The sequence below is a fragment of the Protopterus annectens genome, chromosome 9.part0 (assembly GCF_019279795.1).
Source record: "Protopterus annectens isolate FY-2018-M chromosome 9.part0, PAN1.0, whole genome shotgun sequence".
Lineage (NCBI taxonomy): Eukaryota > Metazoa > Chordata > Ceratodontiformes > Protopteridae > Protopterus > Protopterus annectens.
In genome coordinates, this window is record NC_056743.1 from 1608446856 (window position 1) to 1608468389 (window position 21534).

The window sequence follows — 21534 nt, forward strand, 5'->3', positions numbered from 1 at the left end:
TCCCATTTTCTGCCATGGTGGTGGTTCTTCCTTCATATGTAATGTGTTCATTTGTTTAGATTATGTTAAACGGAGGCTGCTTTATTTTTTTGCATCTCAGTTTGTGTGTTATTTATACTTGAATGCACTAACCCACTGATTATTTCCACTTCCTTGAGACCCCAGACAAATAAGCTGTTGATAGCTGAACTAATGATTTAGCTGGTCAGTTCATTATTAAACAGTAGTTAGAGAATCTAACTTGTGATAGTGTATGAAATCTCTTGAGCTGTAAAAAGGTATTGGACCTGGTTCCAGAGAGTGCTGTGATGGGCTGGTGTTTATATTTAGCTGAAAGTGGTAGCATGCCATCTCTCAGACAACTATCAGGTTACTCCTCGGAATGAAGCTCTGAGCATAGACGGGGAGCAGGAACTTTCTCTCAATAATGCATTGGCAGCATATTTATTAATTTAACAGGGATTTCCTTTTAGCCCTTTTCAGCTTCTTTCAAGTTTGCAAGTTAGTTCTAAAAATCACCCTAAGTGTATTACTTTTCAGTCAACTGAGGAATTTAATTTTCAGCCTATTCTGAGCTAGAAAGCTGACGTTTACTATGTTTAGGATGAATTTGAAGGGCTAAGGAAGTATCCTTTAAGAAGTCTTTATTTTATGCCTAGTGTTCTTGAAAGAAGCTGAAAATTCTTGTATCAGGTTAAAGCATTAGGGAAACATGGAACTGGACATGGTATTACCAGAGACTGCACCATCTTCCAAAAAGAATACTGATATTATTGTTTTTCCAAGAAGAACTCCACAGTCTAAAAAAAAAACTAAAAAAGCTGTTGTTTTCTTTGAGGTGGAGATCCTGGATGCCAAGACCAAGGAGAAGCTGTGCTTCTTGGATAAGGTAAGAAGTTACACTTTTTTTAATTATGTGGTCCAAAATAATATACTTGTATTTTTATCTTTAAACTGTCCGGATGTCTGTAAACTTGTTTAGTGTTGAAACTGTCAGTCATTACATTTTAAACATTTGTATAATTTTGTTAAAAAAATGTACACAATTTCAGGAATTGCTCTACTATAAATGCAGGGAAAAAAGAATTAGTACATGTTTACTTTGCATTAGATTTTATGTAAAATGTCATTCGGTTTTTGTGATGCTTAATTAAAGGCATTTAACACAGGCTGTGGTTTATGTGCTGTTGCTCATAAGCTCTTTGTTTACTTTAAAATGCATAGACTTGTGCTAAATTAATATTGCAGTTAGCTTATCACACCAGTAATTGCTTGTTCGTCTGATTGCCTAGTAGGTCTTTATTTTTGAAAGATTTGTGCAGGGCATTGCGTATCACTAATTGTCATTCCTTGAAAAAAATTACATTGAAGGAGTAAAACAAAATGCAGGCAAGATGGGTCTGTTGTCAAACCAGTATACAGCAAAGGAATTAAATAAGGGGATCTGCACAGAGTTGAAAAGATAAGAAGTACATTGTATGGTAGGTGGCACTTGTGAGTAGTGGACCACTTACGGGTATTTGTAAGGATCTGGTATGTTTATTTTTCATTGACCCGTAAGAGCCCATTCCATTGAAAAGGCTGAAACTACAAGCTTGTCATGTGGCTGGACAGACAAGTACATCCCTTCATGCATGTTGCTTTGGGCTCTGACCACCTGTGAATTCCCAAAATCTTTGTGCAACCTACATAATTTGCAGGCTTAAGCTTATTAAGTAGAGCAGACTCAACAATTGAGATTAATTGAAAAATGATCCAGTCAAACAAATAAATACCAGTCTTAGGCCAGACACAGCATTTGTGATGTATATTTAAATACAAGGTAAGAAAATGCTGTCTTCCTAGACAGCATCTGGAGGCTAGGATTAAACAGCATGTTGTCTGGATCTTAGAGGGGGAAGTGATGGCCAGTATATTATAACTACAGGTTTTCAGCTTGGAATGCTTGTAGGCTGAAGATGAGAGTAGTTTAAAATTATGGTACCATTTCTGGTGTACACACACAGACAAACCAAACATGTATGTGTGTATGGAGTAGTGATGCAATGATTTCACCGTAAAATGCTCATATAAATTGCAGTTCTAATGTTTCAGCTTTTTTCTGAAATACATTTGAATAATCTGACTGTTACATAACTTTTTCATTGTTTAATGAGACACGGTCTCCTATTTAATTCTTCTTCTGTTCTTTTATGTCTTTTTGAAAAAAAATGATGATATAGTGATTGCCATGCATTGCATGACTTCATAGTTCTTTATTAAAAATGTGTTCTAAATCAGGTGACAGAAGTTATTGATGACACTACAGTATACCAGAAGGGTCATCTTCTAGCTTTCTATAAACAGGTGTATTAAGTAATGCAGCATTCATAGGTACTTTCTAGGCTGTTGATCCATGAGGACCTTTAGAGGCTTTTAGCCCTTAGTTTAAGTAGGAATAACCCAGGGATGAGCAGAACATTTACATGCTGCCCCTGTCTGTGAGGGACAAAAGTGGTAAGGAAGGGGTGAATTTGTGGTTAAGCATCCATTCATCCAGATTGTTTGAATAGTGAAATAGAAATATTTTGCTTTATGTGGAGCAAACCACAATTCCAAAGAAATGGTAGTCTCTGTGATACAGATCTGTTCCTAAAACATGTTCTATTTAGGTTACAAAAGAGGTTGTGATCTCTTGAATGGGTGTTTAAATCCCCAATAAACTTGTGAATGTGTAGTAGGTCTGATAGGAGAGGGTCTGTTGAGACTCATTACGAGAAACCAAGATCACTCCTCCATAGCCTTTATGAAGCTGAGTAGACGGACAAGGTATTAAGATGGGCTATGTATTTTTTATGATTTAAGCCCTTGATTTCCCTAATAAAGTATTGTGGGCATTCAAGTTGTGTTCGATGTTTGGACAGATACATAGTGAAGGGGGCATTATACTCTGACTGGCCTGATGAGTGAAAGATACAGTGGAATGATCACACCCTTGGACATGAATGCCATAACCTTGGTAATAAGTTGTGCAATGAAAAAGGGCTTTCTTCCAACAGTGGATATGTGGTGATTGAAGGACAGTTCATTGTCTACTTATGTTCCAGGTAGTAAAACCTTGAACAGTAGCTTTGATCTCCAAGAAGTAAATTCCAAAGAAGAATGGCCCAAGGACTGTACCTTGGGTTCGACCACTAATGACAAGTCTTTTGGCAGAGGTAGAGCAGCCCACCCTAATTTCCTGGGTTCTATTTGTGAGCCAGTTTGCCATCCAGTGAGTTACATGGGGATTAACAGCTGAGATAGTTTATCTATGATACCTGTGTGTGGGATGGTGTTGAATTCCTTTGCAAGGTCTAGATATGCAGTGTACCAATTTCCCTTCATCCATTGCTTTATTAACTTTCTCAAAGAAGTCAGGATTTGTCCTAGAGAAATCCGAACTGGATTGGGTCGAGAGTTTATAGATCAACTAAGTCATTATTTATTAATTCCATAATGATCCTTTCCATAGCCTTACAGATGTGTAAGGCTCGTGATGGGTGTAAGCTGGTTCTATGTAAATATGTATTTTTCTTGGATGGTTTTCTGTACATAGTCGTATCTATCTGACCAGTATGAAGTTTGCTTAGAGTTATGTCAGGAAAATTAATTGTATGAAAGGATACTTCACATTTAAATTTTAAGAAATCAGTAGTTGTAGAGATGTATGACTCAAATTTCCCGAATTCTTCTAGTGTACCTTCCCGTAATAAGAAAAGGTCATCCACACACCTTTTATAACATTTCACATTTCTGAGATAGGGATTATTTTCAGTGACTATATGTTGTTTCTCCGTTTGGTACATTACAATATTGGCATAGGTGTTGGTGACTGGGGTACCCATCACCACACCTCTTGCCTGTTTGTAAAACTTCTTTTGATATAAAAAGATGTTATCGGTAATTATAATGTCCAATAATTCACAAATAACATTAGTGTGACACTGTATATAATCAGAGAATTCAACTAGCTTACACCCATCACATATCTATCCAAGCATTGTTAAAAATCAGTTTGTTATAGGTTCATAGGTTAGGGTAGCTAAATTAAATGCAAATGATTCACTAATGGAACAGCAACTTGAGAAGACTGCTTCAGAATTCATACAGAGAGGTTATAGTCAACAAGTTAAAACAATTAAATGATATTATAAACAAGAGATCCTCAGAATACACGCCTCTGCTAACCAACAACAGAGACGTACGATAGTCCACCAGTCATAATCATATCAAACTACGATACACTCATGATAGAAATAAACCATTCATAAAGAACACTATTAAAAATACTGGTCTGTACTTGCTGAGATACCTGAGCTAAGGAATATCGTATCAGATTCACCACATTTTAATTACAGAAGAGCTAGTAATTTAAAGAACATTCTTTATTATAAAGAACATCCAAAAAATACATCTTGCTTTTACACTAAAAAGCAAGGAACGTACATAATGATTGCACTTTTTGCAAGTACATTAACACTGACAAGTTTGTTAGACATCCAGCCAAAGATGCAGCTTTTGAACTGAGCATTTGGTAATTAAAACATACAGCACTTAGTATACATAGCAAACTGCTCCAAGTGTGAAGCATACTACATAGGCAAGACAGATAGAAAATTAAAGAGAGAATAGGTCAACACATGTCAGACATCAGGAGGAGTGTTCAAACAAATGCCTTATATAAACATATTCTTAATACAGATCTAACTCATACTTTTAAATTTGCTATTTTCAAGTTATTTGTGCACTGCTAGAGGGAGTGACAAAGTTACACACAGAGAGGATAGAATTGCAATGGATTTTTAGATTTAAGGCAAATATACCCCCTAGCTTGAATGACATGGTTACCACTACGCCTTATTTGAAGTACCTACTTACTCAAATACACTAAACTTTTTGTATTTGTCTGTACTCTATATGTTTAAAAAATTGAAAAATCAAAATTTTACAGGTACCTTCATTATTACATGTCTTACTGTTATTGTCACCTACATTTTTATGCATACAATTTTACTTCATTTTATCTTACCATGTGACTACAATTTTAACATGTGACTACACCTTGATTATATAAGCTAAGCATAATGTGTTGTTCAGTTTCTTTGCCTGATGAAGCCTATCTGGGTGAAAGTGTCTTCTGGACTTGCAACTTTTTAAGTAAGTTTGTGGATTTTAAACTTGTGGAATAAGCAGCAACTTTTTAAGTACATTGTGGATCTTAAACTTGTGGAATAAGCACTTCTAACTGCATTATGGATTTTAAGCTCTTGGAATAAACAACTATTACTTTTAAAAAGCAATTCTTCAAGTAAGTTGTGGACTTTGAATTTTTTGAATGAACTCCTGTTTATCCCTGCTTATGGTTCCAGTTACTTTTTTGTTTTGCTAGTCTTCCCTTATTAGTAATAGACTTATCACTGCACTAATACTGTTGTTTTACGTTTTCTAATTATATATACTGAATCCAAGATAGCACAATCTCCGGGAAAAGGGAAATTTCCTCTACCTGGGGACTGTCGATTTTGTGCTCATCAACCATCTGTTTCTGTCGACCAAACAGGTGTCAACATTGTGCATGCTCACTGAGAAGTAGAGGATTAACAGATTCCCACTGCAAACAGACCATAAGGTTTGTATATATTTTTTAGGCCTTGAGCACATCGTTAAAGCCTATTGAATATGTAAACAATTCATTGACATAATGTACTTTTGGTAGGACCAATACTTCTGGGCATGCCTTGTCTAGTCATGGCACTTTGGCTGAGGTTACTCCTACTAGAGACAGACTTAAAGAAGGATCGAGAACAAAAGCCTTGCGACAGGGAGAAATGGGAATGGAATAAAGACAGTAAAAACCATCTCCAGCCCCATCGTATTTCTAAAATGCACTGTCATATCAGGTGCTAACTCACAGCGCAATACCTTCTGCTTAGGATTTCTATTGTGAGCAGGATGTTTAAGTAGTTTTGGAACACTCTTTTCCTAGTGTGGGCCATACTAAAGTGTTTTTCTTTGTCTACCTAACACTCCACTGCCATAGTGTACCATTAGTGAGACCTTTCAGTCCTGTTACTGGTGCAGGATCTGATGATAGGATGACCTGTCCATGTTTTCTCTTAACCCATTTGCCATTCTTCAGCACCTCTGTCCAATAAGGTGGATTATAAGCAGCTATGATTTTTAATCCTCTAGGGCTTTCTGGTAGTTACAACCCAAACTTTTCTCACCTGTTCATATAGTTCACCCTAAGCTGTGCTAATTGCCAGGCAAGGTGTCAGGTGTGCGTGCGTCTCTAGGACTCCTTTAGATAATCAGATACTCTGATACTGAGCTTCTGGATGCCACCACTCTTTCATCATTCTCCATTGTCCAACAGACTTTAGGCTTCTCCAAGGTCTGGATCCAACATCGGGATACCTAGTGCAGGGATATCTGACATTAGAGATTGCTTCTAGACCAATATCTGTCCCTCTAAATTACTATTTTATTTATCTTTGCAGGTAAAGTCCCTTCTTTCAGAGGAGGCCCAGGGAGAAAAGCTCTGCATTTAACAATGGTTGTGATATATACATAAAATGCAGTTACATGATCACAGAAGGAATACAAATTGTAGGTAAGTGTACATACATGAGAGAAAAAAAATGCAACAGTTTGCATAAGCATTTAGGAACAGAGCATGTACATGGCATGCATCGATAAACACAGTGTTCAACATTCATTAGAAATAGACACAGGTTTATATATAGCACATAGAGATGTAACTTCAAAAAATATACAAATGTTTGGGACTGCAGACTTCTGAAATGTAGGCATCACTAGCTGATTTGCACTAAATTTTTCAATCCAGGAGAGACTGATCTCTCAGAGTAACACCTTTAGGACCACTCCATCTTACAAGCCACCCCTTCAGCCAATACAGTTGTGAATGTTGTGCCTTTCCATAGTTCCACTTGGTAAGGCCATGACCCTTCCAGGAAAACTCCAGTATGTTCTACTGCTCTGTATGTAGCAGCAGTAGTTGTGAACCTCCATAATTCAGGGCCGTGTGGCACCTAATGGTCTGGCCTCTGCCCAAGGATACAAAGTTCTGGCCCAGGAAAAGTACAAAAATGTTAGCCGTTTTTAGAACTCTACTACCTATTGTTGATGAAGAAAGAGGGAGATTCTTCAGCTGCCTTCTGTCCTGTCAGACTGCAGCCTTGGAGAAATATTTAGAGTTCGGAATAAGAAGGAAGAAGGGATACAGGATGATATACTCTGTTGCTGATGATACCTACTTTTAGAATTTTTGGTGTTCAGTTGAGAGTGACACTTTGCTTCATTCAGATGTATTGCCAGTTTATTGTGTGTGAGATTTTTTTATGTTGAACTTGCAGTTACATAGCTGCTACAGTAGACAAGATGGTACAAATTTTCTAACTAAAAGCAAGAATACAGTGCCTTTAATGGTATCATAAGCTCATCCTACTTGTATTTGCTATTAGGAAAAACATTACAAATCCATTTCAAAGAGACAGAGGAATGATGCATCTCACTTTGAACCTGACAATTTCCCCTTAAATTTGTAACATTTTTAAACAAGTTTACCCATAAAATGTATAGTCGTTACATAACCCTATTTTTTTCCTTTGCTGCACATATGTCTTTATTAATTTTATCAGTTGCTGTTTTTTAAAACAAAACTCTTACATTAAAATGTCAACTTAAAAATTTTAAATGTGAGATGTCTGGTGTTAGCTTATATTTTTTGCATACATATATATTTTTTACATACCGTCTTGTACTTGTCAAATGTTAAATTTTGTGAAAGTAAACTTGTGTAGATTCATAGGAGCTTACTTGGCTAGTGGCCCTAGAGAGAGTTCAGCTTCCTAGCTTTACCCCTCTTGGAGAAAATCAAGTTTCAAGGGGTACTTTTCTCTATGTAGAAAAGCCTGGAAATGCATAGGGAATGCTAAAAACAGTAAACAGTCATACTGAAAGAAGTTATGCCAGAGTCAGGATTGCAGTGACCTACAAGCCTATCCATGTTAATCCCAAGCATCCTCATTTGTTCTTTTAAGGTACTTTGCAGAATGAATTTATGAACAGAGCAGGTCGGTGATCAACACTGGCTACCTCTGTCCAAGAGGGACATGGGTTCTACCCCAGGGGAGGATTTGCAGTCTCCCATCTAGTTATCTAGGTTGTCTAAAGACATGTCTTCCAATTATTTTACCTCTTTTACTGTATTCAGTACTTAGTTGGTTTAGATATTGATTTCTGTTTTTTAGTAATTGTTTTTTCTGGCAGTCCAAAGAGTTAAACTTAATAAGGCTTTACTGCGTCTAGGCAATTCAGATGATTTCTTTAGTTACAGCCATTTGCTCCCCAAATTACTCTGTAAAGATTTTTTTTTTAAATCTGCCAACTCATTACACTCCCAAAAAATATGCTCCCAGTTACTTTCCCACATCACACCTCCAACCTGAGGAAACATTCTTTGAAGTCTGCTTGGAGTATACAAAATACGTATGCAAACACTTTTAAGCAAAAATCCCAAACCTTCTTGACTTTGTTGCATACTTGGGAGTCGTATGTCCTCCCATTGTTCCATTTTAAATTGATTTTCAAGCGTCTCTTCACAATCGTTTCAAACCTTCTCTGATTCTTGTAGTTATTGTGTAGTATTTTATCTGATCTACTAATTATCCATTTTTTAACAGCAGCTTCTGTTCTAGATTAAACTAAAAACTCTACGAGAGTAGGTCTTCCACTTAAGATTCGCCTAGTCCCTTCCTTTCTCTGTTCCTGTGTTGGCTTAGTTCTTAGAGTACTTTTTGCAGCTTTATGAATGTAATTTTCTGTATGGTGGTTATTATTCCCCTTAATGACCTGCATTTAAAAGCCCACTCTGTCTTTGAACCCCCTCCCCTGCTTCATCGGTTCATAGGTGATTACTAGGCTAATGGCACAAGAGCCTTTACAAGCCTAGCCAATAATACCCAGGATATGCCAAATTATATCTTAATTCCCCCTGATATGGGATGCAGTAGTATCAATGTAGTGGGTCTTTGGGTGTTGGAGCCCCGAGTTATTTTACAGACTGCCTCTGTCCATAAGGGTTCCCCATCCATTTATCCATATTCTTTTTGGTGTGAGTGAGGGACAGGGTTTGTTTTTTCAAAGAAGTGAACTTTTTTCCATAGATTAGGTAACCTTTGCTTCATTATTATCCCTTTCCACTTTGCATTATAATTTTCTGCTTGCATTATGCACCCCTAAAATATTACTTCAAATCCGATAATCCTAAATCACTTTGTTCTATTGGGAAAACAGATGTAATTAAGAAAGCTCAAGTCAGGTCTGGTATCCCACCTCTGACCCAGAGGGTGACAGGACTAACAAGGAACAGAGTACAAAGGATTAGTCCAGAGAAAATTACTTTACCTAGCAGATAGGTTCATAGATTAGTACTAAGCTTACTGCCCTTGCGAGCCATTTTAAGCCTAGCCAATTATCCCTTGTGAGACTAAAACCCTGCACATTGTGTTTGCAAGGCAAATACCTTAACCATTAGGCCACCCTCCCCCTAAATATGTAGGAGACTTCTCTCTCTGATGCCCTTCCCGTAGGAGGAATTAAGATGCCTTGTTAAAGTTTCAAGGAGTTTAGTCAGTGAATTAGGTAGATGGATGAGTTTTTTGTTCTGTTGGGAGGATCAACTTATCCCATTTAACTCTTGCCTTTTTCCCCTCCCAGATAAATTCCGTCAACTGACTGTCTGTTTTAACAAATTAGTCAGGCTTCAGTCAGTATCAGTGTAAAATAAATGGCAGCTACAATAAATGAATAAAGTATTTCATTTTACTGAGTGATTATATCGTTAGAAGCAGAAGCATGTAAATGTCATTTGTACTGCTCCTTTTTGCTGCACTGTATTTAATTCTGAAAATAGTCTTACTACTTACTTTTTGTCTCCGATCTTTCAATGATAGCAGAAAAAGTAAATGTACAATTTTTCATTTTTAAACGCGCCTGTAACTAAGCTTAGTTTGTGTCTTAACCATTTGAGTGATATGCATGCCATTTTTAGCAATATACTCACTCTGTTGTTACTTATTTATGGTCAGATGTTTCTTTGGCACTGGACTAGTGATTAGAACTGTTTTTGTGTGACATATTTCTTCAGCTGAATTTGGAAGGAATCACTACAGTATACTTAGTTGCAGATCTGTTTCACAAAAATGTAATGCTTTCATGTCTTATAGTCTTAGAAAATACAATTTCTGCAAAGTGATGTATGAATTAATATAACTGTGATTACAGTTTACTAATAGCAAGTAGTAACACTCTTATTTAAATGTAGTAAGAATCAACAGATCACATTCCACCCTCTCTAAAAATGAAAGTTTTATATGTCTAACTATAAATTTACTAATGTTTACATTTTTTTTGTGAAACACAGTTAATATGCTTTATGTGCTATGTAATGAACGCATGAAATACTTGTTTGTATATTTTGTTGAAATACAATGTTACTATTTGAACATTACTATGTGTACAGGAAGTCTTTACATGTTAAACCAGTAACTGCCAGTTGTGCAGGAATTAAACTGTGATTTTTTTTGGTTAGTACAGACTTATTTTACTTAGCTAATATTGTAAACATAAACATATTTTACAATTGTTGATATTTTATTAAGGTAACATTCTGTTTCGGTTTACCTTTTCAGAACAACAGTTGATGATGTTCGTGTTTTACTGTTGCACTAATTACACTTGGGTTATCCTGCTGGCAGGCTACCCGCAGTCTGTCTGAATTCCAAAGTCCTGGTCCAGCGTCGGTTGCTGTTGCCTCTTCCCTGACGTCAGTGCGGCAGGGGTATAAAAGATGCAGCCGACGCCATTTTCTTCAGTCTTTCTTGCCGCGCGGTGCCCAAAGCAAAAGCAGTTCGCAAGTGCCGGTCGGCCGACTCCTGAGATTTTCTAAATCAAATTTTAGATCCGAAGTCTTCAGTAAAGCTAAGTACCCCGTTGGGAAAACTTTTTTCTTGCTCTAGACCGATGTCAGAAAAAGTTAACAATTGTATTTCTTGTGGGAAGCAAATACCTCATAAGGATTTCCACTATTACTGTATTCCTTGCCTAGGCCCTGACCACGATGTTGCTAGTTGTCGGTTTTGTGCTAGATTTAACCAACGCACTATTAAGCGTCGGTACGATTTTGCTTTTCATTATTTTGGAAGAAGGTTTAACTACATAATGCCATCGGAACAACCGATGACCAGAATTCATAAAAAAATGCAAGGATAAAGACAAGGACAAGCATCCGAGGTCCAAAACTGATGACGAAGCCTCTTCTAGGCCAGTCGCCAGTGCTCAGTGAGGCACTTTCGCAGCCCCTGACTCCTGCTACCTCAGAGCCACAGGCCGCCTCCAGCTCCCATGTGGAGACAGCTAGGCCTCTGGATACTCAAGGTATTGGCCCTTCGGAAATTAATCCCTCAGATGGGTCTGAGCAGGCATCGGCTTCTGAGGGTGTCTTCAGACTTACACAACTTTATATAAAGCCTACTTCAGCAACCAAGACAAAGTCTAAAACCGTTTTAAAGACAAGGAAACCAGTACAGCATTCTCCAGGACAGGCTTTGATGCCTAAGAAACAGATGCTCAAAATGGCCGAAGACCTGATCAGGGGTTCCCATCCCCCTCCTGATAAGAGGCCCAGGCAAGACACTGAATATGATTCCTCTGATCAGGTTTCCATTTCCTCTGATTCCTTTTCTGATCAGGGATATTCTGTTCCTCCCTATGAGGATTCTGATGCTGAAGAATCTATTCCTTCAGCTTTTCCTCCTGAGGACTATTCTTTTGGGGAAACCCTGCATACCATGAGGGAGCATTTCCATTGGGAGAGCCAGGATTATTCCGATTCTAAGAAAAGACTTAGAGACTTTCTTTTACTTCCTCAGCACAGACCTCTTGCAATTCCCCCTGTTCTAGACATAGTAGATGATGTTTTTTCAGAGTCAGGCCTGTCTCCAGACTCTTTACCTCCAGCCCCTGTTAAGCCGGACAGATACTACAGGGTTCCAGACTCCCATAAATTTCTTTACAAAATCCCTGCTGCTGTCCCAGAAACTATCTCACAGGGTCCCAAAGGGGTCAAGGCTGCTTCTGCCAAAAACCCTGTCCCCTCAGACAGAGATTCTAGGGCTTTGGACAGATGGGGGAGAAAAGTTTACACTTCTGCTACCTTGGCTGTAAGGGCTTTAAATTGTGAATTTCATATGCTCAAATATCAGCAATACTTAATGTCTTTGTTAAAACAAAAAATGTTGACAAATTCTGAATGTTCTGAGAACAAAGATTTGCAGGATTTATTGCATGCAGCTGAGCAAGTGGGAAAGCATACTTTGCAATGTGGCTATTATTCACTGGAGGCCTCGTGCAGGGCCGCTTTTACAGGTTCTGTTATTAGAAGGCATGCTTGGTTAAAGGAACAGAATCTGCCTGATCATGTTAAAGCAAAGCTATTGGATGCTCCATTACAGAATGATACTTTGTTTGGTGTTAAGGCCGATGGAGGTGTTAAAGAAAACGGAGGATAAGGCAAAATCTATGCAGACAGTAAAGGATTTCTTACAGGTACAGCCACCCAGATTTAGCAGGAACTGGCCTTCTAAGAATTGGTCTTTTCCAGTGTCAGACAGACCACAAAGAGGCAGATTCACATGCCCTAGAGGCAGGCAACAACTTGTACAGGCCCAAACAGTGGGGTGCTTCTACCTCCAAAAGCGGAGAAGACAAATCACAGCCTTATAGAAAACAGTCCCAATGACTTCCCTCTGCCAATGCCAAGCACTTATTTTTTGGCAGCACCCTTAGGGGGAAAGCTAGCACTTTTTTCACAAAATTGCCACAAGATCACCCAGGACAAATGGGTCTTAAATATAGTCTCTCAGGGCTACAGGTTCCACTTTCACGCCTTTCCAAAGGCAAAAGGTATGCCAGACCTGCCACGCAATCAATGGCAAGAGGCACACAAAGAAGTTTCATCTCTCATGGACATGGGGCTATTCAGCCAGTGCCACAACAAGAGCAGGGACAAGGATTTTACTTACGACTTTTCTTAGTACCAAAAAAGGACAAAGCCTAGAGACCAAATCTGGACCTGTCTATTCTAAATACTTTTCTGGACGTCCCAAAATTCAAAATGTTGACTCTACAGCAACTTCTGCCCATGTTGGACAAGAAGGCTTGGCTTGTAACTTCGGACCTCAAAGAGGCATACCTGCATGTCCCAATCAGACAATCTTGCAGAAGATACCTCAGATTCATAGCTGGATCACTGCACTACCAATTCTCTGCACTGCCCTTTGGTTTATCTACTGCACCCAGGGTCTTCACAAAATGCCTTGCACCAGTAATTGCATTTTGCAGACAAAGAGGAATTCAAATATACCCCTACTTGTACGACTGTCTTATTCAAGCAAAGGACAAAGATATTCTACTACAGCAGCTGGCGTTTGTAAAAAGATTACTGATTTGCCTAGGGTACACAGTAAACGAAAAGAAATCAAAACTAGTACCCTCGCAAGAGATAATATTCCTGGGTGCAAGCTTAAATACAACTGCCCAGATGGCTTATCTCACACCAGACAAACAAAGGCATCTGACTTCTTACTTCAAAGACATGGCAACAAAGACCCAGTTATCTGCAAGAAAAAATCTGCAGGCTCTGGGCTACATGGCATCCTGCATTCTACTAATTCCATATGCAAGACTGCATATGAGGAAACTACAATGGTGTCTAAAAAGTGTTTGTACTCAGCATTGCCACAGCCTGGAAACAGTAATTACTCTCATTCCCTGCCTGCAACAGGAATTTCAATGGTGGGTACAGGCTTGTCACCACAACAAGAGACAGCCATTCACCTTACCCACTGCCAGGCAGACACTAACAACAGATGCATCAAATTATGCCTGGGGGGGCGCACATGGCAGGAAAATGTATTCAGGGCACATGGCCCACAAACTAAATGCATCTTCATATCGATCAAAAAGAGATGCTAGCTGTACAAAATGCCCTGACAGCCTTCAAGGACCTATTTTATCCAGGACAACTACTGATAAAGACGGACAATACTACAGTCATGTGGTACATAAACAAGCGGGCACACATTTCTACCCCCTCTACAGGCAAGCCATGACTTTGTGGAACACAGCATTGACTTATCAAGTACATCTGCAAGCACAATTCCTGCCAGGAAATACAAATACTTTGGCAGACGAACTAAGCAGAAACCTCATGGATCCTCATGAGTGGAAACTGGATCCACAAATCTTCAGCATGATAACAGGAAAATGGGGATGCCCAGACATAGATTTATTCACTTCCCCTCACAACTGCCAGCTACAGAGATTCTGCACTCGGACTTATCACAAGCAAGCATGGAAAGTGGACGCCCTTTCATTCAGCTGGAAAGCCCTTACAGTATATGCCTTCCCTCCTCTGCCTCTACTCTCCAAGGTACTCCTAAAGGTCAGAAAAGAGAAGCCAAAAATGATACTGATTGCCCCAGACTGGCCACGCCAGCACTGGTACCCAATCCTCAAGAGCTTGTCTCAAGGCCCAGCCTGGACATTACCTCTAATACTTCATTTGCTGACCCAACAGAACAATCGGATCCTGCACAGCCAACTCAGAACCCTAAATCTGGCTGCATTGCGGATAATGTAATCATTCTGAACACACCTCTCTCTAAAGTAGTTATGGATGTTATTTTGGAGGCCGGGAGGCCCAGCACCAGAAAATCTTATGCAGAAAAATGGAAGAGATTCTGTGCTTGGAACCAAGTACAGAGGATTGACTCGCTTGAACCAAATATTCCTCAGATTTTGCAATACCTAACTGAGATGCAAGGCCTATCCTTCTCATCAATTAAGATCCATGCCTCTGCCATTTCAGCTCATTACAATACGGACCCACCTATTTTTTCTCATCCACTCCTAAGACAGTTTCTCAGAGGGGCCAAAAACATAAGACCTCCAAGGAGAGCTCTATTACCTACATGGGACCTCAATTTTGTCTTGGAAAATCTCACACTGCCTCATTTTTGAGCCTGCCAATACAGCAGAAATAAAATACTTGTCATGGAAAACCGCTCTTCTCCTAGCAATAACTTCAGCAAGAAGAGTCTCAGAGTTACAAGCACTAATGGCTGTGGAACCCTTTATTATTTTCCATCAGGACAGGGTTTCTCTAAGGACAAACCCGACATTTATGCCTAAGGTAGTGTCCAGCGTGGCTCTTAATCAAACCATACATTTGCCTACCTTTTATCCACACCCACAGAATAAGGGGGAGAGACTTCTGCATACTTTGGACATACACAGACAGCTACGCTTTTACTTGGACAAGACTAAAGCTTTCAGAAAGACTGAGCAACTCTTAGTGGCATATACTGCAGGTTCCCAAGGAAAAGCCATTTCAAAACAGACTATTTCAAAATGGATAGGCCACTGCATTCATTTCTGCTGTTCACAACATGGCAAATCAGTGCCCAAGGGCATTAGGCCACATTCTACCAGAGCAGCAGCCACTTCAGCAGCCTTCCTCAGAGGAGTACCAACCAAGGATATTTTGGAGGCTGCAGCATGGACTTCAGTGCACACTTTTACAAAGCACTGCCATTTACCTTTCTACTCTAAATCCAGAGCAGGCTTTGCCACTACAGTTCTGCAGGGCCTCATAGCCACTCCAAACTCTATTTAGGCCCAGCCGCCCAACCTCAGCTTTGGGATTCAACCCAAGTGTAATGACTGCAACAGTGAAACAAGATGAACATAGTACAGTTGTGTACCTACCATAAATGTAGATGTTCGAGTGTATTCACTGTTGCAGTCCAGGTCACCCTCCCACCATCCCCCTTTTTCTTTGCTGGGACTTATCTGTACCTATCTATTCTATACAACCTACGTGGTGTATTTGCTTGTAGATGAAGGTTATGTGCATGCTTTTTTGTGATCATAATTTTTACAGCCTACCCTTTTGGGGGAACCTGACATCTGGGGCAAGAAAAACTGACGAAAATGGCATCTGCTGCATCTTTTATACCCCTGGTGCACTGACGTCAGGGAAGAGGTGATAGCAACCGACGTTGGACCAGGACTTTGGAATTCAGGCCGACTGCGGGTAGCCTGCCAGCAGGATAACCCAAGTGTAATGACTGCAACAGTGAATACACTTGAACATCTACATTTATGGTAGGTACACAACTGTACTTTATCTGTCACTTTATAGGTTCATAGGTACTGTAAGTACTAGTCCAGCTGCCCTTGTGGACCATCTTAAGCCTAGCCAATTTTCCTTTCAAAGGTGAAAATCCAACTTACCTTGTGTCTGCAAGGTAAATACTCTTAACTATTATACCAACCCCCAACCCCCTCCTTATAAGATGCAACCCACATCGAATATTACTAGCAGCTGTCCTAGTGTTTATGACTGCAGATACAGAACAGCAGGATGGCCTCTGTGTGTAACAGCGCCCACATTAGCAAAGACAGTGAAGTAGCTACTGACCCTTTCCTGCTAGTCTGCAGATGAGATGCCAAATGCATCTGGGGCAGTGTAGGGCACCTTTCCAAAGCCACTACACTGGTGCTGCAGAAATTTTGATTACAGTTATGATGTGACTTAAGTCTGGCCAAAAGACTAAATCTGGTTAGTGAGCTGCTTTCTGTGCCTGTGGTACAGAATTTGATTCTTTCTAGCTTCATTTGCCTCTTGTGTGACTCTGAGCAAGTCACTTGACCAGACATTGCTCATGAATTGCTAGCACCTCGGCTCAAAAAAGCCTTCAAGGAGTAAAAACACAGGTAAAACCAAACTTTTAAATAAATCCAACAATTACCTAACCCACAATTATCCATCATTCAGTTGTACAATCAAATCACAGTCTTCCAGTTGCATTCCACATTCAGTCCAACAGGGGTCAGGGTTGTATACTTTAAATAAATATAAACTCCTTTTCTTTATGTCCAGACACCCACCTTGCATATTAATTTGTTCTAAAATTGTACCCTTGAGTCCTGCTAGGTCACTGTTATGATACAATTTAAAATGCATAGCAAGAGGGCTTTCCGTCTTAACATTCTTAATGTCCTTGATGTGCCATTCTTGCAGTCTCAGTTTGGAAGCCCTCTTGCTTTCACCTATATAAAACGTTTTACAGGAACACATTAAGGCCTAAATAATACATTCAGTGTGACAATACAAACCCCTAGGCATAAAATATATAATAAATTTGGTTTGCTGGTCTTTGTTGTTTTTTATTTTATTTCTCAGTTTAGGATAATTTTATATTGCTCATGAATTGCCCCTGCCAAAGGACACTTTTTTCAGTGGGCTTACAAGATCAAGAAATAGGTGGGAGGAGGAATGGATTGTAAAGAGAAGGCACTTGTTCCACTGGCAAGTGAAGAACCCCCAACGTTATATCCACTTGTGAAACCACAAATTTCTTATTGCCTATCACTAACTTTTTCTCCTCCTATACGTGGATCATTACACCAACTTTCCCACCTGCACCCCTCTTCACCCCATCTTAAACACTACTTCTCATCCTTCTCTTTCTCTAACTGCCACCATCCTGCATGCTACCCCTGTCATGCATTCCTTATATACCCAAGTTAAGAAGCTTCACTGCACATCAGTTTGGAATAGGCAGCCTAGATGGAACTAATCCTATATCATACTGATTCACTAAAATGCTATTACCACTACCTATGTTGATACGAATACTTTATTGTGTATACCTGTATTATAATTATGTTTGTGTCTGAAACTCACTTGTTAATATAAATGTACTGTGATAGAACTTTTCTTCTAGGCCTCAGCTGAAAATGGGTTCTGCACAGTCAGACTTTCCTAGTCGAGAAATAAAATAAATACATAAATGAATAAATGTTCCCTTACATTGTAGAGAGTATGGGAATTTCTGGTGGCAGAGTTACCAAGGATGCAAAATTGTTTTGACTCTTGACATTACCACCTGTGGACATTCTACTTTTGTCTCCATTTTATCCCACCCCACAAGTCATATAGGATGAATAGCCTTAGAAAAATGTACCTTTTTTTGGTCACAACACTGCAAGAAAGTCTTCCTCCAAGAAGAATGGTTGGATAGTTGTGACCTCCAGCATACTTAATTGCCTTCTGGTTCTCATTTATAATCTGCTGCTTCAGCACGTATTCTGTCACTTATGCTCACATACATTCCAGTTCCCCCAATTACACTGGTCTTCAGCGCTGTGCACAGAAATACTACAGATTATTTTTCATGCCTTACAATAAAGTAATTTAGTGTTTTTGTAGTTTTGTTCTTTCTGCACATGATCCAGTATGCCCCCCTCTGATGACATTACTTTACTCTATCGATAATCTAACATTATTTACCTGATGTTCATCATGTTTCACTGTTGCAGTCATCACTGTAGGGTTCTTCCTGCCAGCAGGCAGCCCTCGGTCGGCCAGAATCCCAAAGTCTGGGTCCGGCGTCGGCTGTTCAGTCATGCTCCCTGACGTCAGAGCGCCAGGAGTACAAAGCTGCTAGCCAACACCATGTTCTCCAGTCTTTCTTGCCATGCGGTGGAAGCAGTTCGCAAGTGCCGGTCGGCTGACTCCTGATATTTTTTCGTGCTTCAGTCCGAAGACTTACTTCTTCTTCACAAAGCTAAGTACCCCGTTGGGGAAAGTTTTTTCTTGCTCCAGTCCGATGTCAGAAAAAGTTAATAATAGCATTTCTTGTGGGAAGCAAATACCACATAAGGATTTCCACTCTTATTGTATTCCTTGTTTAGGCCCTGACCACAACGTAGCTAGTTGTCGGTTTTGTGCTAGATTTAACCAACGTACTATTAAGCGGAGGTACGATTTTGCTTTTCACTACTTTGGCAGGCGATTTAATTATAAAATGTCATCAGACACGCTTCCAACTACCGGAGTTCACAAACGACGCAAGGATAAGGACAGGCCTCCGAGGTCCAAATCAGATGACGTTTTACAAGCAGAGCCAGCTACAGGTTCGGCCGTCATCAGTGAGGCACTTTCGCAGCCCCTGTTGTCGGCCATTTCAGAACCGATTGCCAAAACGGACTCCCACGAGGAGCCAAGTAGGCCTTTGAGTACTCCAGCTGCAGGACCTTCAGACAATGCTCCCTCGGATGGGTCTGGAGCCGCTGTGCAGGTACTGGCTTCAGAGGGGGTTTTCAGGCCTACTCAGCTTCTGATAAAGGCAAAGCCAAAGACAAAGGCAAAGACTCCTTCTAAATCTAAGACACCAGCCCAGGCCTCTTCTGATCCGGGACCCAAATCTCAGAAACTGCTGCTTAAAATGGCGGAGGACTTACTAACCATGATTAGGGGTTCACATCCCCCTTCAGACAAAAGGCCAAGGCAAGAATTGGATTATGAATCCTCTGATCAGGCATCTATTTCTTCAGTGTCTTCCTCTGAACAGGAATATACTTTCCCTCCTTATGAGGATTCTGATGCTGAGGAATCCATTCCATCAGCTTCTCCCCCTGAGGATTTTTCTTTTGGGGAAACTTTACATGACATGAGGGAACATTTTCACTGGGAAGGACAGGAGTACTCTGAATCTAAGAGAAGGCTTAGGGATTTCCTTCTTCTTCCCCAACATAGACCCCTGGCTATTCCTCCTATTTTGGATATTGTGGATGATGCCTTTTCTGAGGCTAATTTAACTCATGACTCCTTTCCTCCAGCCCCTGCTAAGCCTGACAGATATTACAGGGTCCCTGACTCCCACCAGTTCCTTTACAAAAATCCTTCTGTGGATCCAGAAACCATTTCTCAGGGTCCTAAAGGTGTTAAGGCCGCCTCTGCTAAAAACCCTATTACGACAGATAAGGATTCTAGAGCTTTGGAGAAATGGGGCAAAAAAGTGTACACTTCTGCTACTTTATCTATTAGGGCTTTAAATTGTCAATTTCATATGCTAAAATATCAGCAGTTCCTGCTGTCTGTTATGAAACAAAAGCTAGGTACCATTTCTGCATGTGCAGATTATAAGGAATTACACAATTTGATGCATGCTACTGAACAAGTGGGGAAGCATGGTTTACACTGTGGTTTTGATGCCTTGGAGGCTTCATGCAGGGCGGCTGCCACTGGCACAGTCATTAGAAGGCATGCTTGGTTAAAGGAACAAAACTTATCTGATCAAGTGAAAGCTAAGTTACTGGATGCTCCTGTTCAGCATAATGTTTTGTTTGGGTCTAAGGCTGAAGAGGTGATAAAGAAAATGGAGGATAAGGCAAAATCCATGCAAACGGTTGAGGATTTCTTACAAGTTCAGCCCCCAAGATTTAGCAGAAATTGTCCAACAAAAAATTGGTCCTTTCCCAGCTCGGACAGGCCTCAGAGGGGTAGATATAGGCGTTCCAGAGGGAGGACCCAAGCACAGACCTCTTACAGACCTAGACAGTGGAGTGCATCCACCCCCAGGGGTGGAGAGGACAGACCTCAATCTTATAGAAAACAGGCTCAATGACTCCCCCCTGCATGGCTCCAGGTACTTCTCTCCTGGAAGCCCCTCTAGGAGGAAAACTCTCTTTTTCAACAAAATTGGACTTTCATAACCCAAGACAAGTGGGTTATGGATGTAGTTTCAAGAGGTTACAAATTCCACTTTCATACCTTGCCAAGACCAAACGGATGGCTAAACCTACCAAAACACCAATGGGCAGAGGCATTAAACCAGGTGGGGTCCCTCATGGCTATGGGGGCCATAGAACTGGTTCCACAATCAGAGACGGGGCAAGGCTTTTACTCAAGGCTCTTTCTAGTTCCCAGAAAACAAAATTCATGGAGACCCATCCTGGATCTGTCCGTCTTAAATACTTTCCTGGAGATACCAAAGTTTAAGATGCTTACTCTGCAGCATGGATGGTGACATTGGATTTAAGGGAGACTTACCTACACATCCCTATCAGACAGGAGTGCAGAAAATACCTCAGGTTCAAGGCCGGCTCGAAACATTACCAATTCTCTGCGCTGCCCTTTGGCTTGTCTACTGCGCCCAGAGTCTTCACCAAGTGCCTGGCACCAGTAGTAGCTTACTGCAGACTCAAGGGAATTCAAATTTACCCTTATCTGGATGACTGCCTTATTCAAGCAGACAGCACCTGGAATTTGTTCAAAATCTACTCAAGTACCTGGGATTCACTGTGAGCATAAAGTCAGATTTGACACCCACACAACAGATAACTTTTCTGGGTGCTCTTCTAAACACAACAACCCAGATGGCATTCCTGACATCCAAAAAACAACTACAGCTGGCTTCAACTTTCAAAACCTTGGCCTTAATGTCTCAGCTAACTGCAAGGAACTTCCTGCAGGCTTTGGGTTACATGGCCTCCTGCATCCTTCTCATACCAAATGCAAGACTACATATGAGAAAAATACAATGGTACCTAAAAAGTGTATGGTCCCAGCATTGCCAC

At 40.3% G+C, this 21534-nt stretch overlaps 1 protein-coding gene across 1 annotated transcript in view; it reads left to right on the top strand.

Annotated features, from left to right (window-relative positions):
* The first annotated feature begins 383 nt into the window (after positions 1–383).
* The window catches only part of TECR (trans-2,3-enoyl-CoA reductase), a 722978-nt gene continuing 701827 nt past the window's right edge, over positions 384–21534 (top strand). The window contains exon 1 of the mRNA XM_044084549.1: positions 384–889. Within this exon, the coding sequence (XP_043940484.1) occupies positions 713–889 (177 nt within the window). The 5' untranslated portion in view covers positions 384–712. The remainder of the gene's footprint in view (positions 890–21534) is intronic.